A 17,830-nucleotide genomic window follows, 5' to 3' on the forward strand; every position below is an offset into this window, starting at 1 on the left:
TAACAACCAGGTTAGTGGCACATGGTCAGTATACAAGATGAATCTTCTTCCCAATAAATAATATTTTAAATAATCCAGGGCCCATTTTATCGCAAGACACTCCTTTTCGATTGTGGAATAATGTTTCTCCGCAGGGCTTAATTTACGGCTAATATACAAAATGGGGTGCTCTGATCCTTCAATTTCCTGCGACAGTATGGCTCCAATCCCAGTGTCCGATGCATCAGTTTGTACCATGAATGTTTTATTAAAATTAGGTACCTGTAAGACCGGCTGCGATGACAAAGTCCTTTTTAGTTCTTGAAAGGCCCTCTCTTCCCTTTCTGTCCATTTTATTTTTTCAGGGCAACTCGTCTTTGTTAAATCGTGCAATGGGGCGGCAATGGCGGCAAATCTTGAAATGAATCGACAATAGTAGCTTGCTAATCCCAAAAATGATCTTATTTGCTTCTTTGTAGAAGGTCTAGGCCAGTTTCTAATTAACTGTACCTTCTGTTCTTGTGGCATGATCATTCCCCTCCCAATCGTATAACCGAGATAATTGGCTTCCTGGGTCCCTAGACAACATTTTTTGGGATTAGCAGTTAATCCTGCTTTCCGCAAAACTCCGGTTACTGCTCCCAAGTGTAGTAGGTGTTGTTCCCAAGTCGTGCTATGCTATTACGACGTCATCTAGGTAGGCAGCCGCAAAATCTCGATGAGGTCTGAGTATGCGGTCCATTAATCGCTGAAACATAGCAGGAGCGCCGTGTAAACCAAACGGAAGGACCCGATACTGGTATAGCCCCTCCAGGGTGGCAAACGCGGTTTTGGCTTTAGCTTCTTCGGCTAGGAGTACTTGCCAATATCCCTTCGTAAGGTCTAGCGTACTGATATACCGAGCGTTACCTAATCGCTCGATTAGCTCATCTATACGAGGCATAGGGTATGCGTCAAACAACGAGATCTCATTTAATCTTTTGAAATTATTACAGAACCTAATAGTTCCGTCTGGCTTGGGTATCAGTACTATGGGACTAGCCCACTCGCTATGGGATTCTTCTATTATTCCCATTCTTAACATTTTTTCTACTTCTTCCTTAATTAATTTCCTTTTTGCTTCAGGTACTCGATAGGGGGCCAACCTTACCCTTTTTCCTGGAGCCGTGATAATCTTATGTTGAATGAGGTGGGTTCGACCAGGACTTTGGGAAAAAACATCCTTGTTTTGCGACAGGAACTCTTGTAATTCTTGCTTCTGTGCCGGAGCCAGGTCCCCCAAGGCAACGGCACCCATTTCTTCTTCCAAAGGATCAGGGGAGAAGTGGGTGAGCAAAACTTCTGCACCATGCCATCTCTTTAGTAAATTCACATGGTAGATTTGATGCTGTCGTTGTTTGTCAGTTTGCTTAACTTTATAAGTGACCGGACCCATTTTTTTCACCACCTCATAAGGCCCCTGCCAGGAGGCCAGGAATTTACATTCCGGGGTCGGGACCAATAGCAATACTTTGTCCCCTGGCTGAAATTCTCACACTATAGCTCCCCTATCATAAATTTGCTGTTGCTGCGCCTGGGCCTTCTCCAGATTTTCCCTCACAATGGGAACAACAATGTTTATTCTTTCCCTCATTTGTTCCACATGTTCAATGACAGTCTGTAATGGTGAAGGCTGATGCTCCCAGGACTCTTTGACCAGGTCTAATAATCCCCGTGGTCTCCGAGCGTATAATAACTCAAAAGGAGAGAACCCAGTCGAGGCTTGCGGTACTTCTCGGATAGCAAACATTAGATAAGGGAGCAATTGATCCCAATTTTTGCCATCCTTTTGCATGGCCTTCCTCAGCATGCTTTTCAGGGTTTTATTGAAGCACTCCACTAGTCCGTCTGTTTGCGGGTGATAAACAGAGGTTCTGATTTGATGAATACCCAAAAGCTTACTTAGGTCTTGCATGACCTTTGACATAAAAGAAGTCCCTTGATCGGTTAAGATCTCCTTAGGGATTCCCACTCTAGAGAAAACGTGTACTAGCTCTCTAGCTATGTTTTTGGCCGTAGCTGAACTCAGAGGAATGGCTTTGGGGTACCTCGTGGCATAGTCCACTATCACCAGTATATACTGATGTCCCTTTGTAGTTTTAATCAAGGGTCCCACTAAGTCCATACCAATCCGCTCAAAGGGAGTATCTATTATTGGGAGGGGAATCAGAGGGTTTTTATAATAAGGTTGTGGGGCAGTTTTCTGACAGGTTGGGCATTCCCGACAATATGTTTCGATGGCCTTGTATATTCCGGGCCAGAAAAATCGAGAAAGTAGCCTTTCAGCCGTTTTCTTCACGCCCCGGTGTCCTCCCAAGAGGATGCTATGGGCCAAGCTGAGGAGTTTCGACTGGTAGGCTCGGGGAATGAGAAGTTGCTCCACTTCTTCTTGTCCTCTCTTCTGGACCTGATAGAGGAGATTGTTTTTTACCATAAAGTAGGGGTAATTCAGGGGACTATTATTATTACATAACTCCCCCTCAATTTTTCTCACATGTCCCCATGCATGTCTTAAATTCCCATCTTCCAGCTGGGCTGTTCCGAACATACCTCGATTTTTCGGGTGGCTCCCAGTCTGGTAAATCCATATTTAAGAACTCATCTCCAAGTTCCGAGCCTTCTCCTGGCTGGTCCGCCTCTCCAGGGGAATCTGTGTTATCATCTGAATCTCCTGGACAGGGGAGTTGTTCTTGCCTAACCAACTGGACAGTATTCAAAATTTGAAGAAAGTGGGGACAGTCACGACCCAACACCACAGGGTAAGGCAATTGTTCAACCACCCCTACAGTCGAACTATACATTCCCATTTCTGTAGTAATGGAAACTTTCACAGATGGATACACCTTAGTTTCCCCATGAATGCACGTAATAGGTATCCCCACCGCTTGCCTGACCTTGACCTGAAGAGGTCACCAGGGTCACCATACTTCCAGAGTCTAACAGGGCCTCGACAGGCTTTTCCCCTATCTTGATTTTAGCGATGTGGGGCGCCTCACAGGACGGAATGCTCACCGTGAGGTAGTTGCATTTGGCTTCCTCTCTGGTGTCCACTTGCATAGGTTCACCCCAGTTGGGACACTTACTGGACAAATGTCCCTCTTTATGGCACTTAAAACACCTACGGGTCTCTTTCCATGGTCGGGGCCTTTGTACCGATCTTTCCTGAAAAGATGTTGTAAATTGAGGAGGATCTCGATGGTCCCGGTATTTCAGTGACCTCGTTCCATTCCCTGAACTCTCAGGTTTCCTCCTCTCCTCTTCCTTAATCAAGGCTTCTGTGGCATGCTGTTGTTCCACTAAATCAACAGCCTGGTCTAAGGTCTGGGGATCCCCATCACTCACTTTTCTTTTCAAGTGCACAGGCAGACTCCTCACAAAGTGGTACAATACTACTCTTTCTACCACTTGCCCCGAGTTTAGTTTTTCTGGCTGAAGCCATTTCTTCGCCAGATGAACCAGGTCAAACATCTGAGATCTGGCGGGCTTGTCCATTTGATACTTCCAGTTATGGTACCGGACTGCTCTTATCGCAATGGTTACCCCTAATCTGCCAAAATCTCCTTTTTTAGAGTTTCATAGTTCTCCGCATCCTCTTCTTTTAAATCGTAATAAGCCTTCTGGGCTTCCCCAATTAAATAAGGCGCTACTCTCCCTGCCCATTGCTCTCTGGGCCATGCATTCCTGGCAGCTGTTCTCTCAAAGGTGGTTAAATATGCTTCTACATCATCGAGCTCCGACATCTTTTGAAGCCCAATTTCTTCCATCTTACGGGGTTCTCCCCCTGTTACCGAGGACCATCTAATTTCTTCTCCTAATCTTTGCAATTCCCCTCTCACCAAATTCTGCTCTTCTATAATGCGTTGATTCGTCTCCATTTGAATCTTATTAGCCTCCTGCTGTGCCTGTATGGCTTCTTGTTGTGCCTTTAAAGCCTGGAACTGAGTTAGGGTGGCCTGGGACAATTGTTGTATTAATTGTTCCATTGTTCTTAGCGAGAGTTCTTACCCAAACCGAGAGAAGAAGAGGAAAAAAAAATCAACTTTTTATTTCCACAAATCTTAGTCACGATCAGCGGATGCCCACATCCTCCACCAATTGTGGTGTCTCCAGGGGAATAGATAAATGTAATAAGTACGAAAGAACTCACACCACAAACTCTTCTTTTAGTTTCATGAGGTTTCTTCCTTTGCTTTCGTTCGTCCATCTTCCAAACCAGTCCGCAATCCGTTTTCTCTGTCCTTGTTCAGTCTGTGTTCCAAAAGTTCATAAAATCCAACAAATCCGCGCCGAGTCCAAATCACAAGCCGTATACCGTTATCCTTTATTTGTTCCGAAAATCCGTTGTCCTTAAATCTTTATTCACTCCAACCAAACTTCCCTATCTTCTCCAACACGCATTCACCTACTGGCTTCCGCGCCGGTTCACTGTTTCCGGGACATATATATTTTGTTTCCTGATGAGACCCACCTGCGTCTCGTTGTCTTTCAGCCTGAGCCCTTTCCATCTGCGGGTCAGCTGGTTTCTCTTAGCGGCCATCTTGGTCAGGTCTAAATCGAGTACAGTGAGCAGATCGTTCCTAAAATACCTGTCCTGGATGACCCTCCCTCTGGTCCTCTTACACTACTCATACGTTGGCATGTGATGTCATGTTGTAAAACGTCCATTGAGATTTACTGTTAAATTTTAAATTTAGGAAATTAAATGGCTATTTATGATATATTTTTACAATACCTATGGAGGAAAAGGCATTTGTCTCAGTATTTACCTACAATGCAATCGCCCTGAACTTTGCCTGGATGGTCAGGGTATCAAAGGGTGTATGTGGAGTGCAATACTACTGTATTCCTGTTAAATAGAAGTGAGTGAATATTTCACAATAGGAGACACCTGTAAGTCAAGTATGAATGATATACTAGCACTTAACAAATGATAGACAACACCTACATAGAAGCTGGTTAAGTACTAGTTACCAGTAGTCAGTAATGACAAATGCATGCCATTCACTGTTAACTAAACAAAGCCTGAAGCCAATATTGGAGAAGCCCAAATATTTAGGAAGTCCAAGGACAGTGAATGTAACTTTAATTTTATGTTTTATTTTTGGAAACCTGCCACTCTGCATATGTTTTAAATTCTACTCAAAATTGTCTTTTATGTTATAGTTGTACATGGGTGGCACAGTGGTTAGTATTGCAATCTCACAGTTCCTGGGCCCCGAGTTAAATTCTGGTCCTGGGGTGCTATATGTGTAGAATTTGTACCGTATGTTCTCTGCTTATTCACATGGGTTTCCTCCAGGTGCTCTGATTTCCTCCTTAAACATACTGGTAGGTTAATTGGCTTTTGGGAAAGTGGCTCTGGTATGTGCATGTTTGAATTTGTGTCTGTGTGTGGCCTGCAATGGACTGGCATCCTGTTCATGTTGTGCCTGTAGATTGCTGAGATAGGCTTCAGCTCCCCTGCTGCTCCAAATTGGGTGAAGCTCTTTGAAAATGGATGGATGCATTTTAGTTGTCATATATATATCCCCTCTGACCTGACAGCACAGAGCCTGCAGACAGTTATTTAAGAGGATCCGATTGTTGATTGTTGCCAGGTGTTTCAGTAAAGTCAGAGGACTGAAGAAGGCCAGCAAAGAGTTCAAATTAAGATTAAGACCAATCTGTGTCTGATAGTATTGGATGAAGTGAGGGCCTGAGAATGATGCTGACTTACTGTAGGCCTTGATGTGTTGTCTGTCCCCAGGCTGAAGAAGACTGAAGAGCAGATTAAAGCTCTTCAGGAAGAGCGTGAGTATTACTCCTCAAAGTCCCAGGCATTGCAGCTCTCCCTTTCTGAGTTGAAAGCAGAGAAACAGCAAACCGAAGCAGAGCTCAAGGTAATGGCTGAATCTGAACAGGGCTGCCTCCAAAGCAGTCCTTGTCTACAGTGACAAAATTACTGTGTTTTTTTAAGATAATCAAATCTTGAATGTTCATACCAAAGGGTAAAAAGAAGTAAAATGTTAAGAAAGGCAATAAAAATAAAAAACTAAAATATATTGATTGCCCAGATCAGCTATTGAACTCTGTATCTCTCTCCAAGTCACTTCAGTCCTCATGGTAGCATTCCTAATTAGGTTCCTCCTTGCTTGATTGTTCAATTTGGAGGAACAGCCTTATTTAGGGAGTGTCTGGGTGGTAAAATATACCTTTCACTCTTAACATTTGACTTATCTGTGTTCAAAGAGATATTCAGTGTCTCTGAAATGTTTTAAACTTTCTTCTGATCTGTGCCTTTATACAGCTTTATCCCTGAGTGATTTTAAAAGCTACTTGCTCTTCATAGTTGACTTTTTGGTTAAAATTCAAATTCTAGACTGTTGGCTCCCTACAGAGATGCAGTAGGTGCATTTATTACATATGGTTGCAATAGTGAACCACAGTTATTGCACACAGAGGCCATTCAACTAATTTTGCAATTTTTCAACATAATTTCGTGTTATCTCAATTTAGCTATGTTTTAATAAATTGGGTGAATACTTGTGAAACCAACATATTTAATTTTTTATGTTTCTTTGGAGTTTTTGCTGACATTTAACTTAATTTGTTCATAAAAGTGTTCATCATTGTTTGAACTCTCAAATTTTGATTAAAATATTTACTTTAATAAAAGTGCATATACTGTATCATTTGTATTTAGACAAAACAGGACATCATTGGGTGGGAGTGAAAATTCTTTCAAGGTACTTTTAATTATATGCCAACAGTTTCTTCTGCTGAATTTAATTTGTATTAATGTTTTACCTTGACTTAAAAATAATAAGATACGCTAGATTAAAATTATAGCTATACATACTAATACAAACACTTGTGTCATTTCACTTATATACACTTACTATATTTTAATTCTACTAATTATATCTACATATGTTTATATAAATTTGGAAGGGCAGCAAGCCCAAAACCGATCCATGCAGCACTCCACTACTTCGTTACAATTCAAAATAGTGCTTTTTAAGTTGATGTGCTGTTTCCTGTATTGTGTACAGGAATGTGTGGAATCCATATGGATTCCAATGGCTTTTAATTTGAGAATCAGCTTTTTATGAGGGACCTTAACAAAGATTTATGTGACATCTAAAAATATTATGTCATAGGCTTTAGCTTTATCTACTATTCATTTCAGTATTCTTCTAATTTAGCCATAACTATAATTTCCAAAACTTAATCTGTAACAAAACAAATCATAAATTTTCTTTGATGCCTTTTAATGTAGATGGCTTTTAATTTGAGTATAAAAATTATATGAACTATCTTATTCAAAGCTCAGGTCTCGAGATCCATGCAACAAAAGGACAGAAAGCACATTCACATCATAACCCAAAGAATATTCACAGTTAACAGTTTTACACAACTACTGGGTTATATATAGCAAGACAACACACTCGGCATGCAATAAGGTTTTAATGATACACCTTTCCTTAAAGGTGACCTGTCTTTTAAGAGCATTACATATTTCAAAGATGTTTCAGCCCACTGCTACACCCTTACATGATCACAAGCAAGTATTGCCTATCTTTCTTTCATATAAATTGTTATTCTTACCCTTGAAATAAGAATAAAGGCGGAGCAGTGGCACTGTGGCTAAGGATCTGTGCCTGTGGCTGGAAGGTTGCCGGTCCAAATCCTATGTCTGGCAGAGGAATCCTACTCCGTTGGGCCCCTGAGCAAGGCCCTTAACCCCAGCTGCTCCTGGGGTGCTGTACAATGGCTGACCCTGCGCTCTGACCCCAAGCTTCTCTCCCCGTCTGTGTGTCTCATGGAGAGCAAGCTGGGGTATGAGAAATGAAGAATTCTTAATGCAAGAAATTGTATATGGCTAATAAAGTGATCTCTCTGAAGAAATTAGAATAAAAACATTGTATAGTGAAATTTGTAATAAGGCAATAGTAATAAGGATTGCTAATGTAGCTTGTCTAAAAAAATTATAATAATGTTATACTATTATAGACTGTTACATGCTGGGGGATGGAAATAAAAAAAATCCACAAAAAACTGAATCTACCACAATTAAATTTTAGGCTTCTTGTATAGTGGCAACACTGCTAGAAAAAAATGCAAGTGTATATTGTCTTTGTTTATATAATTTTTATTTTTTATTTATCAAAACTAGAGATATTGGAGGCAACTGAGGCACTTTTATTGGGGTCTCTGCCACCGGTGTGCGTGGTGCTTAAGGACCCCCCTCCGAATGCTCTCGGGCTCCCCTCCAACAACACTAGGTGGGGGCTCCCATGGAGCGGGTGGGGGTTGATGTTTTTTGCCCATTTCCGTGCACTGAGGCCGGGAACCGCTATGTCCTCGTGGTAATGGATTACTTCACCAAGTGGTCCGAGGCCTATGCCCTCCCGGACAAGAGTGCCCCCATGGTGGCCGATGCCCTACTGGAGGGGATGTTTGATAGGCTGGGGGTGCCAGAGGAGTTACACAGTGACTAGGGGTGTAACTTTGAGTCCCAGGGTGTGCCAGCACCTGGGGATTTCTAAGACACGGACCACCCCGCTGCATCCCCAGAGTGACGGGTTGGTGGAGCGGTTCAACCGGACGCTTGCAACCCAGCTGGCCACTCTGTGTCCCGGCACCAACGAGACTGGGATTGCCACCTCTTCCTTGTGTTCTTGGCATATAGGACCGCGGTCCAGGAATCTACCGGGTACATCCCGGCCTCGCTCATGCTGGGCCTGGAGATGCGAGCCCCGGTGGACCTGGTCTTCGGCCTGCCACCCGGAGACGAGTCAGCACTGCAGGCTGGATCGGACTATGAGTGGGATCTGCGGCAGCAGATGTGGCGAGTGCACAGCTTTGCCCGGATCCACCTGACTCCAGTGGGGATCCAGCAGAAGCGGCACTATAATCTGCGCTGCAGGGGACCGGCCTTCCAGCCCCCTGAGGTTCTCGGGGTGGTGGGCGAGGTCTGCTACCGGGTCCGGTTGCGAAAATGGGGGAGAGTGGTGGTCCTACACCGAGACCACCTGGCACCTTACCGCGTCTGGGAGGAGGAGCCCCACGGGGAGGCTCCGGAGGAGCAGCAGGGGTCAGAGCCAGCCGACAGCGTCCACTCGCACAGGGTTCCACAGCCATTAGCTGACAATGAGTACAGCCTGAAGGGGGTTTTCGATGTCGGCGGAATGCCAGACGCTTCAGGTGGGGGCAATGTAGTGTCCTCCCCGGTGGTGAGGAGGAACTGCACCTAAGCGTTGAGGGTACCGCAAAGCAGGCTGGGAGTTGTCGCTGGGGGGGAGTCCGAGGATCTGTACGATGACCAGCAGCTGACCCTGTTCATGTAAATAGACCTAAGTTAGTTTTAAGTGTTCTTTGAAGCTTAGTATGTATGTATCTGTTAGCAAGTTACCACCCTAAACCTGTGTACGTGTTCCGTCGGTCCCCTAATGTGTGTGTAAGCATCCTCTCATGAGGCAACAATAAATGTAGGGGTTTTGTGCATTTACTGGGACAATTATTAATTGTAGCATTAAGTCACAAAATGATTCTTTGGTGGCTATTAGAAGACCGACCTTGCGGGATAACAGCAACGCACACACACGGATACTATTACACGACAGTACATGTATTAGTACATAAGATGTGCGTATAAACATAACAGATCTTATGAGTGAGGGTTAGCAGCATACAAAAGGTATATATTCAATAACGAAGAGTTACAAACCAAGAGGGACATACATTCAGCATACCATTCATTTAGACCGTTTCGTAAATGAACTTGGATTACAACTTCTTTTTCTAGATACTCAAAAGCAAGTACATTACTCATAGGAATTAAATTGATATCAACTGGGGTTGAGGTAACAATTGAATTCTCGAGCTGTAATGCAGAATGTTGAATACTCATCCTATCTGTGTGGATTCAGATCTCCTGCGGACACAAAGGAACAGTGGCAGGCTGTTGCTGTGTCCAATCGGCGTTCTCTGGCCCGGTGCCAGGCAGTGCTGGTTCGGCGTGCGACGTGGGAGAAGGAGGGAGAGATTTCTGCTGCGACGCGCTGCTGATGCTCTCTGAAGAGCGGCTAATTAGTGTTGGCTGAAACTAATAGAGTTGGTGCACACGGAAAGTGACTGCGGGTCCAAGCAGGTCACACTCTTTAGACGGGAAGACGATGTTCCCGATGTAGCGCTAGTCCTGAATCCTGAGATTCAGCTGTCCACAGTTCCGACCGTAGTTCATTTATGGTGAGCGTTCGTGATGGGTTCACGAGACTTGCTGCTGGGCTAACCTTGGGTGGATCCTTTGATTACGTGCTGGTGACCTCTGTTCTCGACTCCGAGTACAAAGTAAAATCCCAGCACTTCAATTCAATTCAATTCAACTTTATTGTCATTAAACTTACACAGGTGCATAGTATAATGAAAAGTGTTTCTCATTAGTCACTCAGGTGCAGTATATAAATAGGACAGAGGATAAGACAATAGACAGTTACACAATAGCAATAACAGTAACATGTAATAACATAACATAAATAACATGTAATCAAAACTGTGCAAAATTCCGCAAACAGAGAAAATTTAACAGGACAAAAACAATGCAAGGTAATTCTTGGAACAGTTCAAAAAAAATAGTATGGTTAAAAGTAGTATGGTTAATTAATAAATATTAAATATGATTATGCCTGTTACAATTTTACTGGGCTATCGAGGGTACAGTACAATTTTGGCTTACATGTGTGTGTGGTGGTGTAGGAGTACAGTGGTTCTGGGTACAGGAAGATGTTAGGAGAGATCATAATAAGGTGGAAGGGAGTGGGGGCGTCACCAACTTGACAGCTCTGGGGAAGAAGCTATTTTGGAGTCTAGTTGTGTGCGACTGGAGTGACCGGAACCTTCTGCCAGATGGTAGGGGAATAAACAAGTTATGACTGGGGTGAGTGGGGTCAGACATAATTTTGGTGGCTTTTTTTCAGACTCCTGGTGTTGTATATTTCCTGGATGGATGGTAAGGCACTGCTGATGATGTGTTGGGCAGTTTTGACCACCCGCTGTAGTGCCTTACGGTCGGATGCAGTGCAGTTGCCGTACCAGACTGTGATGCAGCTGGTCAGTATGCTCTCCACCGTACATCTGTAGAAGTTGGTGAGGATCAGTGGGTGTAGGTGTATTTTCTTCAGCCTTCTCAGGAAGTACAGCCACTGTTGTGCCTTCTTGATGAGACTGGAGGTGTTCAGTGTCCATGTAAGGTCCTTAGAGATGTGAACGCCTAGGAATTTGAAGTTATTCACCATCTCCACCGCAGACCCTTCTATGTAGATGGGGGAGTGAACTTTTCCTTGTCTTCTGAAGTCAACAATCAGCTCTTTGGTTTTGCTGATGTTGAGACATAGGTTGTTGGTTCGGCACCAGTCTGCGAGTTGTTTTATCTCCTCCCTGTAGGCAGTCTCATCGTTGTCAGTGATCAGGCCCACGACTGTGGTATCATCAGCATACTTGGTGATGGTGTTTGTGCTGAACTTAGCAGTACAGTCGTTGGTGAACAGGGAGTAAAGCAGTGGGCTGAGCACACAGCCTTGAGGGGCACCGGTGTTAAGGGTGAGTGTGTTGGAGGTGAGGTTGCCAATCCTGACAGTCTGGGGTCTGCTGGTGAGAAAGTCTAGGATCCAGCTGCAGAGGGTTGTATCTAAACCTAGAGCCCTGAGTTTGGTAGAAAGTTTTATGGGTATGGTGGTGTTAAATGCTGAGCTAAAGTCAATGAAAAGCATTCTTGTATAGGTGTTCCTTTTATCCAGGTGGGTTAGTGTGGTGTGTAAAGCTATAGAGATTGCATCCTCTGTGGAGCGGTTTGTGCGATAGGCAAACTGGAGAGGATCCAGTGTTTTTGGAATGCTGGCTTTAATGTGCGGAATAAGTAGTTTTTCAAAGCACTTCATTATGATGGGGGTGAGTGCAATAGGGCGGTAGTCGTTTAGGCATGTGGGGGCTGATTTTTTCGGTACTGGCACGATGGTGGTTGTCTTGAAGCAGCTAGGTACAGTGGCCTGGGCCAAGGACATGTTGAAGATGTCGGTACAGACATCAGCTATCTACCAGGCACATGTTCTGAGTACCAGGCCAGGGATACCATCAGGTCCAGCAGCTTTATGTGTGTTCACTCTACTTAGTGATTTCCACACATCTAGCTTCGATAGTGTGGGGGGTGGGGTGGTAGGGGAGTCAGTGGTCCAGGTGGTTGGTTCAGGGTTTTGAGCTTCGAAGCGTGCATAGAAGGTGTTAAGCTTGTTTGGAAGAGAGGGGTCAGTAGCGCTTTCAGGGCTTGTTTTGCTCTTGTAGCTTGTGATTGTATTTATGTCTTGCCACATGCGTCGTGGGTTAGTGTTGGTGTTGTAGTGGTGTTCTATCTGGGATTTGTACTGTTTCTTGGCAGATTTTATGCCAGCTCTTAATTCTTTCCTAGCCCCTCTCAGTTCTTCCTCATTACCAGATTTGAAGGCTGCATCACGGGCTTTGAGCAGGGAGCGGATCTCAGTGTTCATCCAAGGTTTTTGATTCGGGAGTTTGCATATCTTTTTAACGCTCACCACATCATCGGCACATTTGCTGATGTAGCTAGTGACTGCTGATGCATACATATCAATATCAGTGTGGGATCCATGGGAGGCTGCATCTTTGAACACACTCCAGTCTGTGCACTCAAAACAGTCCTGAAGCATTGATTCTGCCTCTTTGGTCCATGTTTTTACAGTTATAACTGGAGTCTTGGTGCGTTTGAGAAGTCGTCTGTAGGCTGGGAGTAGGAACGAGGAGATGTGGTCAGATTGTCCAAGAGGGGGGTGAGGTACTGCTTTGTAAGCACCGGGTACATTAGTATAAACAAGGTCAAGTGTGTTGTTTCCCCTGGTGGGGCAGTCAATGTGTTGGTTGTAGCTAGACAGGACTGATTTCAGATTTCCCTGATTAAAATCACCTGCAATAATAAAAACACCATCAGGGTGTGCTGATTCTTGTTTACTAATACCTTTGGACAGCATTTTGACTGCTTCCTTAGCATTAGCATTAGGAGGTATGTATACAGCAGTAATAATGACCGACGTGGATTCCCTAGGTAGGTAGAAGGGTCGGCATTTTACCATTAAATATTCTAAGTCGGGTGAGCAGTGGATAGCGATTTCTGTAGTATCTCTGCACCATGCTTGGTTGATATAAATACACAGACCTCCTCCTTTATTTTTATCAGAGGCGGCTGTTCTGTCCGATCGGAGAGTTAAAAAATCATCCAGCTGAATGGCGGAGTCCGGTATGTTGTTGTGAAGCCATGTTTCCGTAAACACAAGAGTGCAGCAGTCTTTTATTTCCTGGCGAGTAGTGAGCCTGAGTTTTATTTCGTCCAGTTTGTTGTCTAGGGACCGTACGTTAGCGAGGAACCGGCTGGGTATAGGTGGTCTGTTCTGCTGTTCTTTTAGTAGGCTGGGCAAACGATTTTTAAAATTTTTTAAAAAGAAATAAAAAATGAGATATAATGATGTGTTCCTGCTTAACTTAGACATTGCACGACTTTAAAACCTATAAAAATGGGTTTCGAGAGTTAAAAACCACTTTTTATGCGCGAAAAATGGGTGATTTTTCTTCCTCGTGATCAGCTCAGAATCTCTGTGTACGCTGTAAGGTTTTTACTTCTTAATTAAACGTTTAAAATACACGAATTTCATAAAGACAACACACGTTTCGAAGAGAAAAAATCCCATTCTTTCCTCTTCCTGTTGTGTGAAACTCATCAGCAGGTCTTTTTTTCCCCAATCAGAGGCTCTGAAAATAGCGTACCGCCCACTGCGCTCCGTCAGAGAGGGGCGGGGCACCGAGAGAGGGAGGAGGCGCGGAGCTCAGCAGTACAGAACGAACGTTCTACTGCCTGGAGTGCTTATGGCAGCGATCGCGTCTGCATTTATAACTTAGTTTTTAAAATTAATCAAGCAATATGAAGCATCTCTTTTTACTTTTAAGTCACTTAATTATCATTAAGCACAGCTTTCTCACCACCTAGACTACTTTTTGATACCATCCTTAGACAAAGCAGAAACTTCTTGTTCTGTCTAATGACATTACAATTGGAAAGATTACAGAATTTAATCGTCTTTAATTTTGTTACGTTATACATTTCAGAAACGTTTCATCCATACAAACACCACAAAACTATTCTCGATTGTATTTCTGAATGGTATGTTACACTTAGTTCACTGTTTTAATTACACCTAATTAAGAAAGTTAGGTGTTAGCATAAACTATTAGCAATCAATATTAAATTTAGCACTGTAATAAGTTGTTGCACTTTCCCCATCTTGTAAAAATATATTTTCATTGTTCAAATATACATTAAATCTGACTATCATATAATAAGTTAAATACAAAACTAAAGAAGAAATAGGGTTAAATATAATTCAAAATATTTTGCTAACAATGTTAACTGTTTATAAATAATAAATTGTATTAACTAAAGAGTAGGATGGCACAGTTGTTAGTATGCTTTTTGTTTTGTTTCTTTTTCATAAATACAACAGTAGTACCTGATGTCTCAGCGCCTTTCAAAATTAAATTATGCATGCAAACCTGTGAACTAGAAAGATAACTAAGATATCCATCCATTTATAATGGTGGCAAAGTGGTTAGCATTGCTATCTTGGAGCACTGGGGTCCTAGATTCAATTCCTGCCATCCTGTGTGTGTGGGGTTTGCATGTTCTCTCTGGGTTACATGGTTTTTCTCCATATGTGTGATATGACTCCCTCTCGCACTCCAAAACATACTGGTAAGTTAATTGGTTTATGGGAAAACTGGCCCTGGTGTGTGTGTGTTTGTGTCTGTCTGTCCTGTGATGGACTGGCGCTATGTCCAGGGTGTATTCTGCCTTGTGTCCGTTGCTTACTGGGATAGGCTCCAAATCCTCTGTACTGGATAAAGAGATTAGAAATAGATGGAACTATACACAGTGTTAGAAACCCACTATGAAATGGCAGCATCTCACTGAGAATAAAATATTTTATAGTGCTGGCCTTTTCACCTCTCTTGCACATCAGTATCCATACCTAGTTATTTAAACAAATTGCCTCCAATTATAAACATCTTAATATGCTGGCTCTGTGGATCCGCATCAGCTATGTTTGCCCATTCCTTCAATTCATGTGCATCCAACACACAGTTCAATACTAGTAACTGCACAAAATCTAAAATACAATCCTCATTTCAGTATCTATGTAAACATACAGTCTGTTAACTTCATCATCTTCATCAAAAGTATGCCTAACCCCATTAGGAAGTGTTCTTGTTATCAGTGTATTCCTTAGCTTTCCCAAAATTATCTTCTTCTTACCAACATCTCTAGTCTTTTATCCTGCAATAACTCAGCCAACACTTAAATCCCCAAAAGCTGCTTGTGTTAATTTCTTTAAATCACAAATATCATGTGTAAATACTGGCCATTTAATACTCTGCATTGTGGGATAATAGTTTATTTTAAAGGGAACTAGAGAAACTAAGAACTAGAGAAATTAAGAAAGGCTTTTTTTCCTAGAATTAATAAATGCACATCCTGTTCACTGGGGAAATTAAATCCACACTGAGCAATCTTCAATATGTTCAGAATATGACAGCGAGAATCCTATCAGGGATGCATTACACCTGTTTTCAAGTCCTTGCACTGGTTACCTATCAGGTTTCGAGTCAACTTCAAATTCCTCATCCTCATTCTGTACCTACAGTATATGGCTTATTATCTGTCTACTCCCCCACCTTTGTCCGTCTGACTCTGGTCTTCTAGCTGTCCTCAAGAACATCTACATTCTGTGGGTGACAGGGTCTTCTCTAGCTGCACCCCAGAGCTCTCAATTTGTATTCCCAGTGATATCAGTCACGTACCCTGAGTGCATTTAAATCTAACCTCAGAACCTTTCTTTTCAGAAGACTTAGTGTCTGTATCTGCTTCATTTTCTAATTTTGGTAGCACCTCTCGCCTCTAACTGCTTGTCTTTCTTATATGTATTTACTTTGTAATCTGTGGTCCTTTTATCTGTTTTTACATCTACTGTATTGCTTTGAGATGCCACCTTTAATGGTAATATATAAAATAAAGTTTTTTATTATTGTTATAGGGAAACATGATCAGATTTTCCCTGGTTCAGAAAAAAAGATCTAAAGTATACTAGTTTGTCACTCTTCTCATTCCCTTTGCTAAATGACTTTTCATACTAATCTGATCAATCTAACTGCCAGTTTTCTGTGCTTTCTCTATCCTGCTAGATTTGCAATTATTCTGAAAATTTTCATCTTGAAATAACTCATTTCTAAATACCCTTTTCACTGTTAACTTATAGCAACTCTGCGACAAAATATACACTTAGCTCAACCTGACAGTTCATCCTGCTACCAACATTAAATAAAACAAATCTTAAGATTTCTATATTTATGTCTTTATTTAGTGGTTTCATTAGTGACAAAGGCTAAACTTTCTTGGAAAAATGTCTTTTATGTGTTGCGGAAAAAACTGACTTGCTTTAACAAAATATGTTTACAAGTCCTTTCACCTGGCAGTTTACCTAAATGCCCAACTATCTGAGAAGCCCTCCATGAAACCATAGTTGCTATTAATTCATTTAGGGCTCACTGACAGAATTGCTGTTTTTTATGCATGCTAATTTCTGATTCCTCACTCTGTTTCATGTTTATAGATAAGACTATTGATCGCGAAGGGAAATTGATGTACATGTTTACATGTTCTTTTGTAACATACACCTTTTTGTGATTTTTTTGTATATCTAAGCAAGTGTTCCTGCATCCCTCTTCTGCACTATAGGCATGGCTTTTATTCTGTTTGCTCCATTTCTAAAACTTTTTGCTCATGTGCATTTTTGTATTTTTTTACACCTCTAGCACTTTAACGTCCTGAATTCTCATTTCCCTTAATTTGTAGAATGAATTTGAGTTTTAGCCTTAAAAATCTTAAGTTTTCACTATCTTTTGTTTCTTGTCCTACAACTGTTATTATTGATCACCATGACTTCATTCAGCCTTTCCTGAACGTCTATGACAGGCAGAGAGAGTGCTGTTTCTGGTGCGATCTTTTGCAGCTGACATTTCACTGTTTTAAACGAACAAGAAATTAGATTGCTCATAAATCACTTATTCTATATAAATACAGCGTAATTGCCCTCCGAAAATCCTCTTTTTCTTGTTCGTTTTAGAGACCTTGATCGAAACTGATTTTAGATGTCAGAAAGGATTTATTTTCTCTGTATTTCCTACATTGCTTTGTCGAGATTTTAACTTTATATTTAGGCTCAGATTTCAACTATAAATCGTACACTAATTAATAGCAGTAAATACTGATGTTTTGCTCCCTCTTACCACAAAAATATATATGTTTTGTAGCTGGGATGAACTTTATTTCGTACGCGTAGCTACTGCGATTTGGACACGAAGCGTTTAAAGATGGCGGCAAATCAGGCACCCAGAGAGGGGGGGGGGGCGTCTTCTCGCCTCCATAACTAAAATGCCAAATAGGAGTGGCTTAAGCGACATACACAGTCGTGTAACTGACAGTTTGAGGTAGCCTATCGTGTAAATTTCGCTTTGTTGCTGATAGGTTAAGCTTTCGAAACTCTGCCCCAAAGTCATGTGACTGATTTTTCGCCCTGTTTCGTTGGTTAAACGCAATGATCACAAGCACCACCATGGTTACTGGGATGTGTAGTTTTTAATTCCGTTTGAATTATAACTGTACGTACTGTCTTCATATTTGGCCAGGGCTTTAAAGAGAAGGCGCGCCAAAAAATTTCGG

The 17,830-nt window shown here is 42.2% G+C and overlaps 1 protein-coding gene across 1 annotated transcript in view; it reads left to right on the forward strand.

Annotated features, from left to right (window-relative positions):
- Positions 1-17,830, forward strand: part of plekhd1 (pleckstrin homology and coiled-coil domain containing D1) — a 61,102-nt gene that overhangs the window by 28,329 nt on the left and 14,943 nt on the right. The window contains exon 4 of the mRNA XM_088647345.1: positions 5,765-5,897. Coding sequence (XP_088503471.1) covers positions 5,765-5,897 — 133 coding nt within the window. The remainder of the gene's footprint in view (positions 1-5,764; positions 5,898-17,830) is intronic.

The sequence above is a fragment of the Lepisosteus platostomus genome, chromosome 10, assembly GCF_059453375.1.
Source record: "Lepisosteus platostomus isolate fLepPlt1 chromosome 10, fLepPlt1.hap1, whole genome shotgun sequence".
Lineage (NCBI taxonomy): Eukaryota > Metazoa > Chordata > Actinopteri > Semionotiformes > Lepisosteidae > Lepisosteus > Lepisosteus platostomus.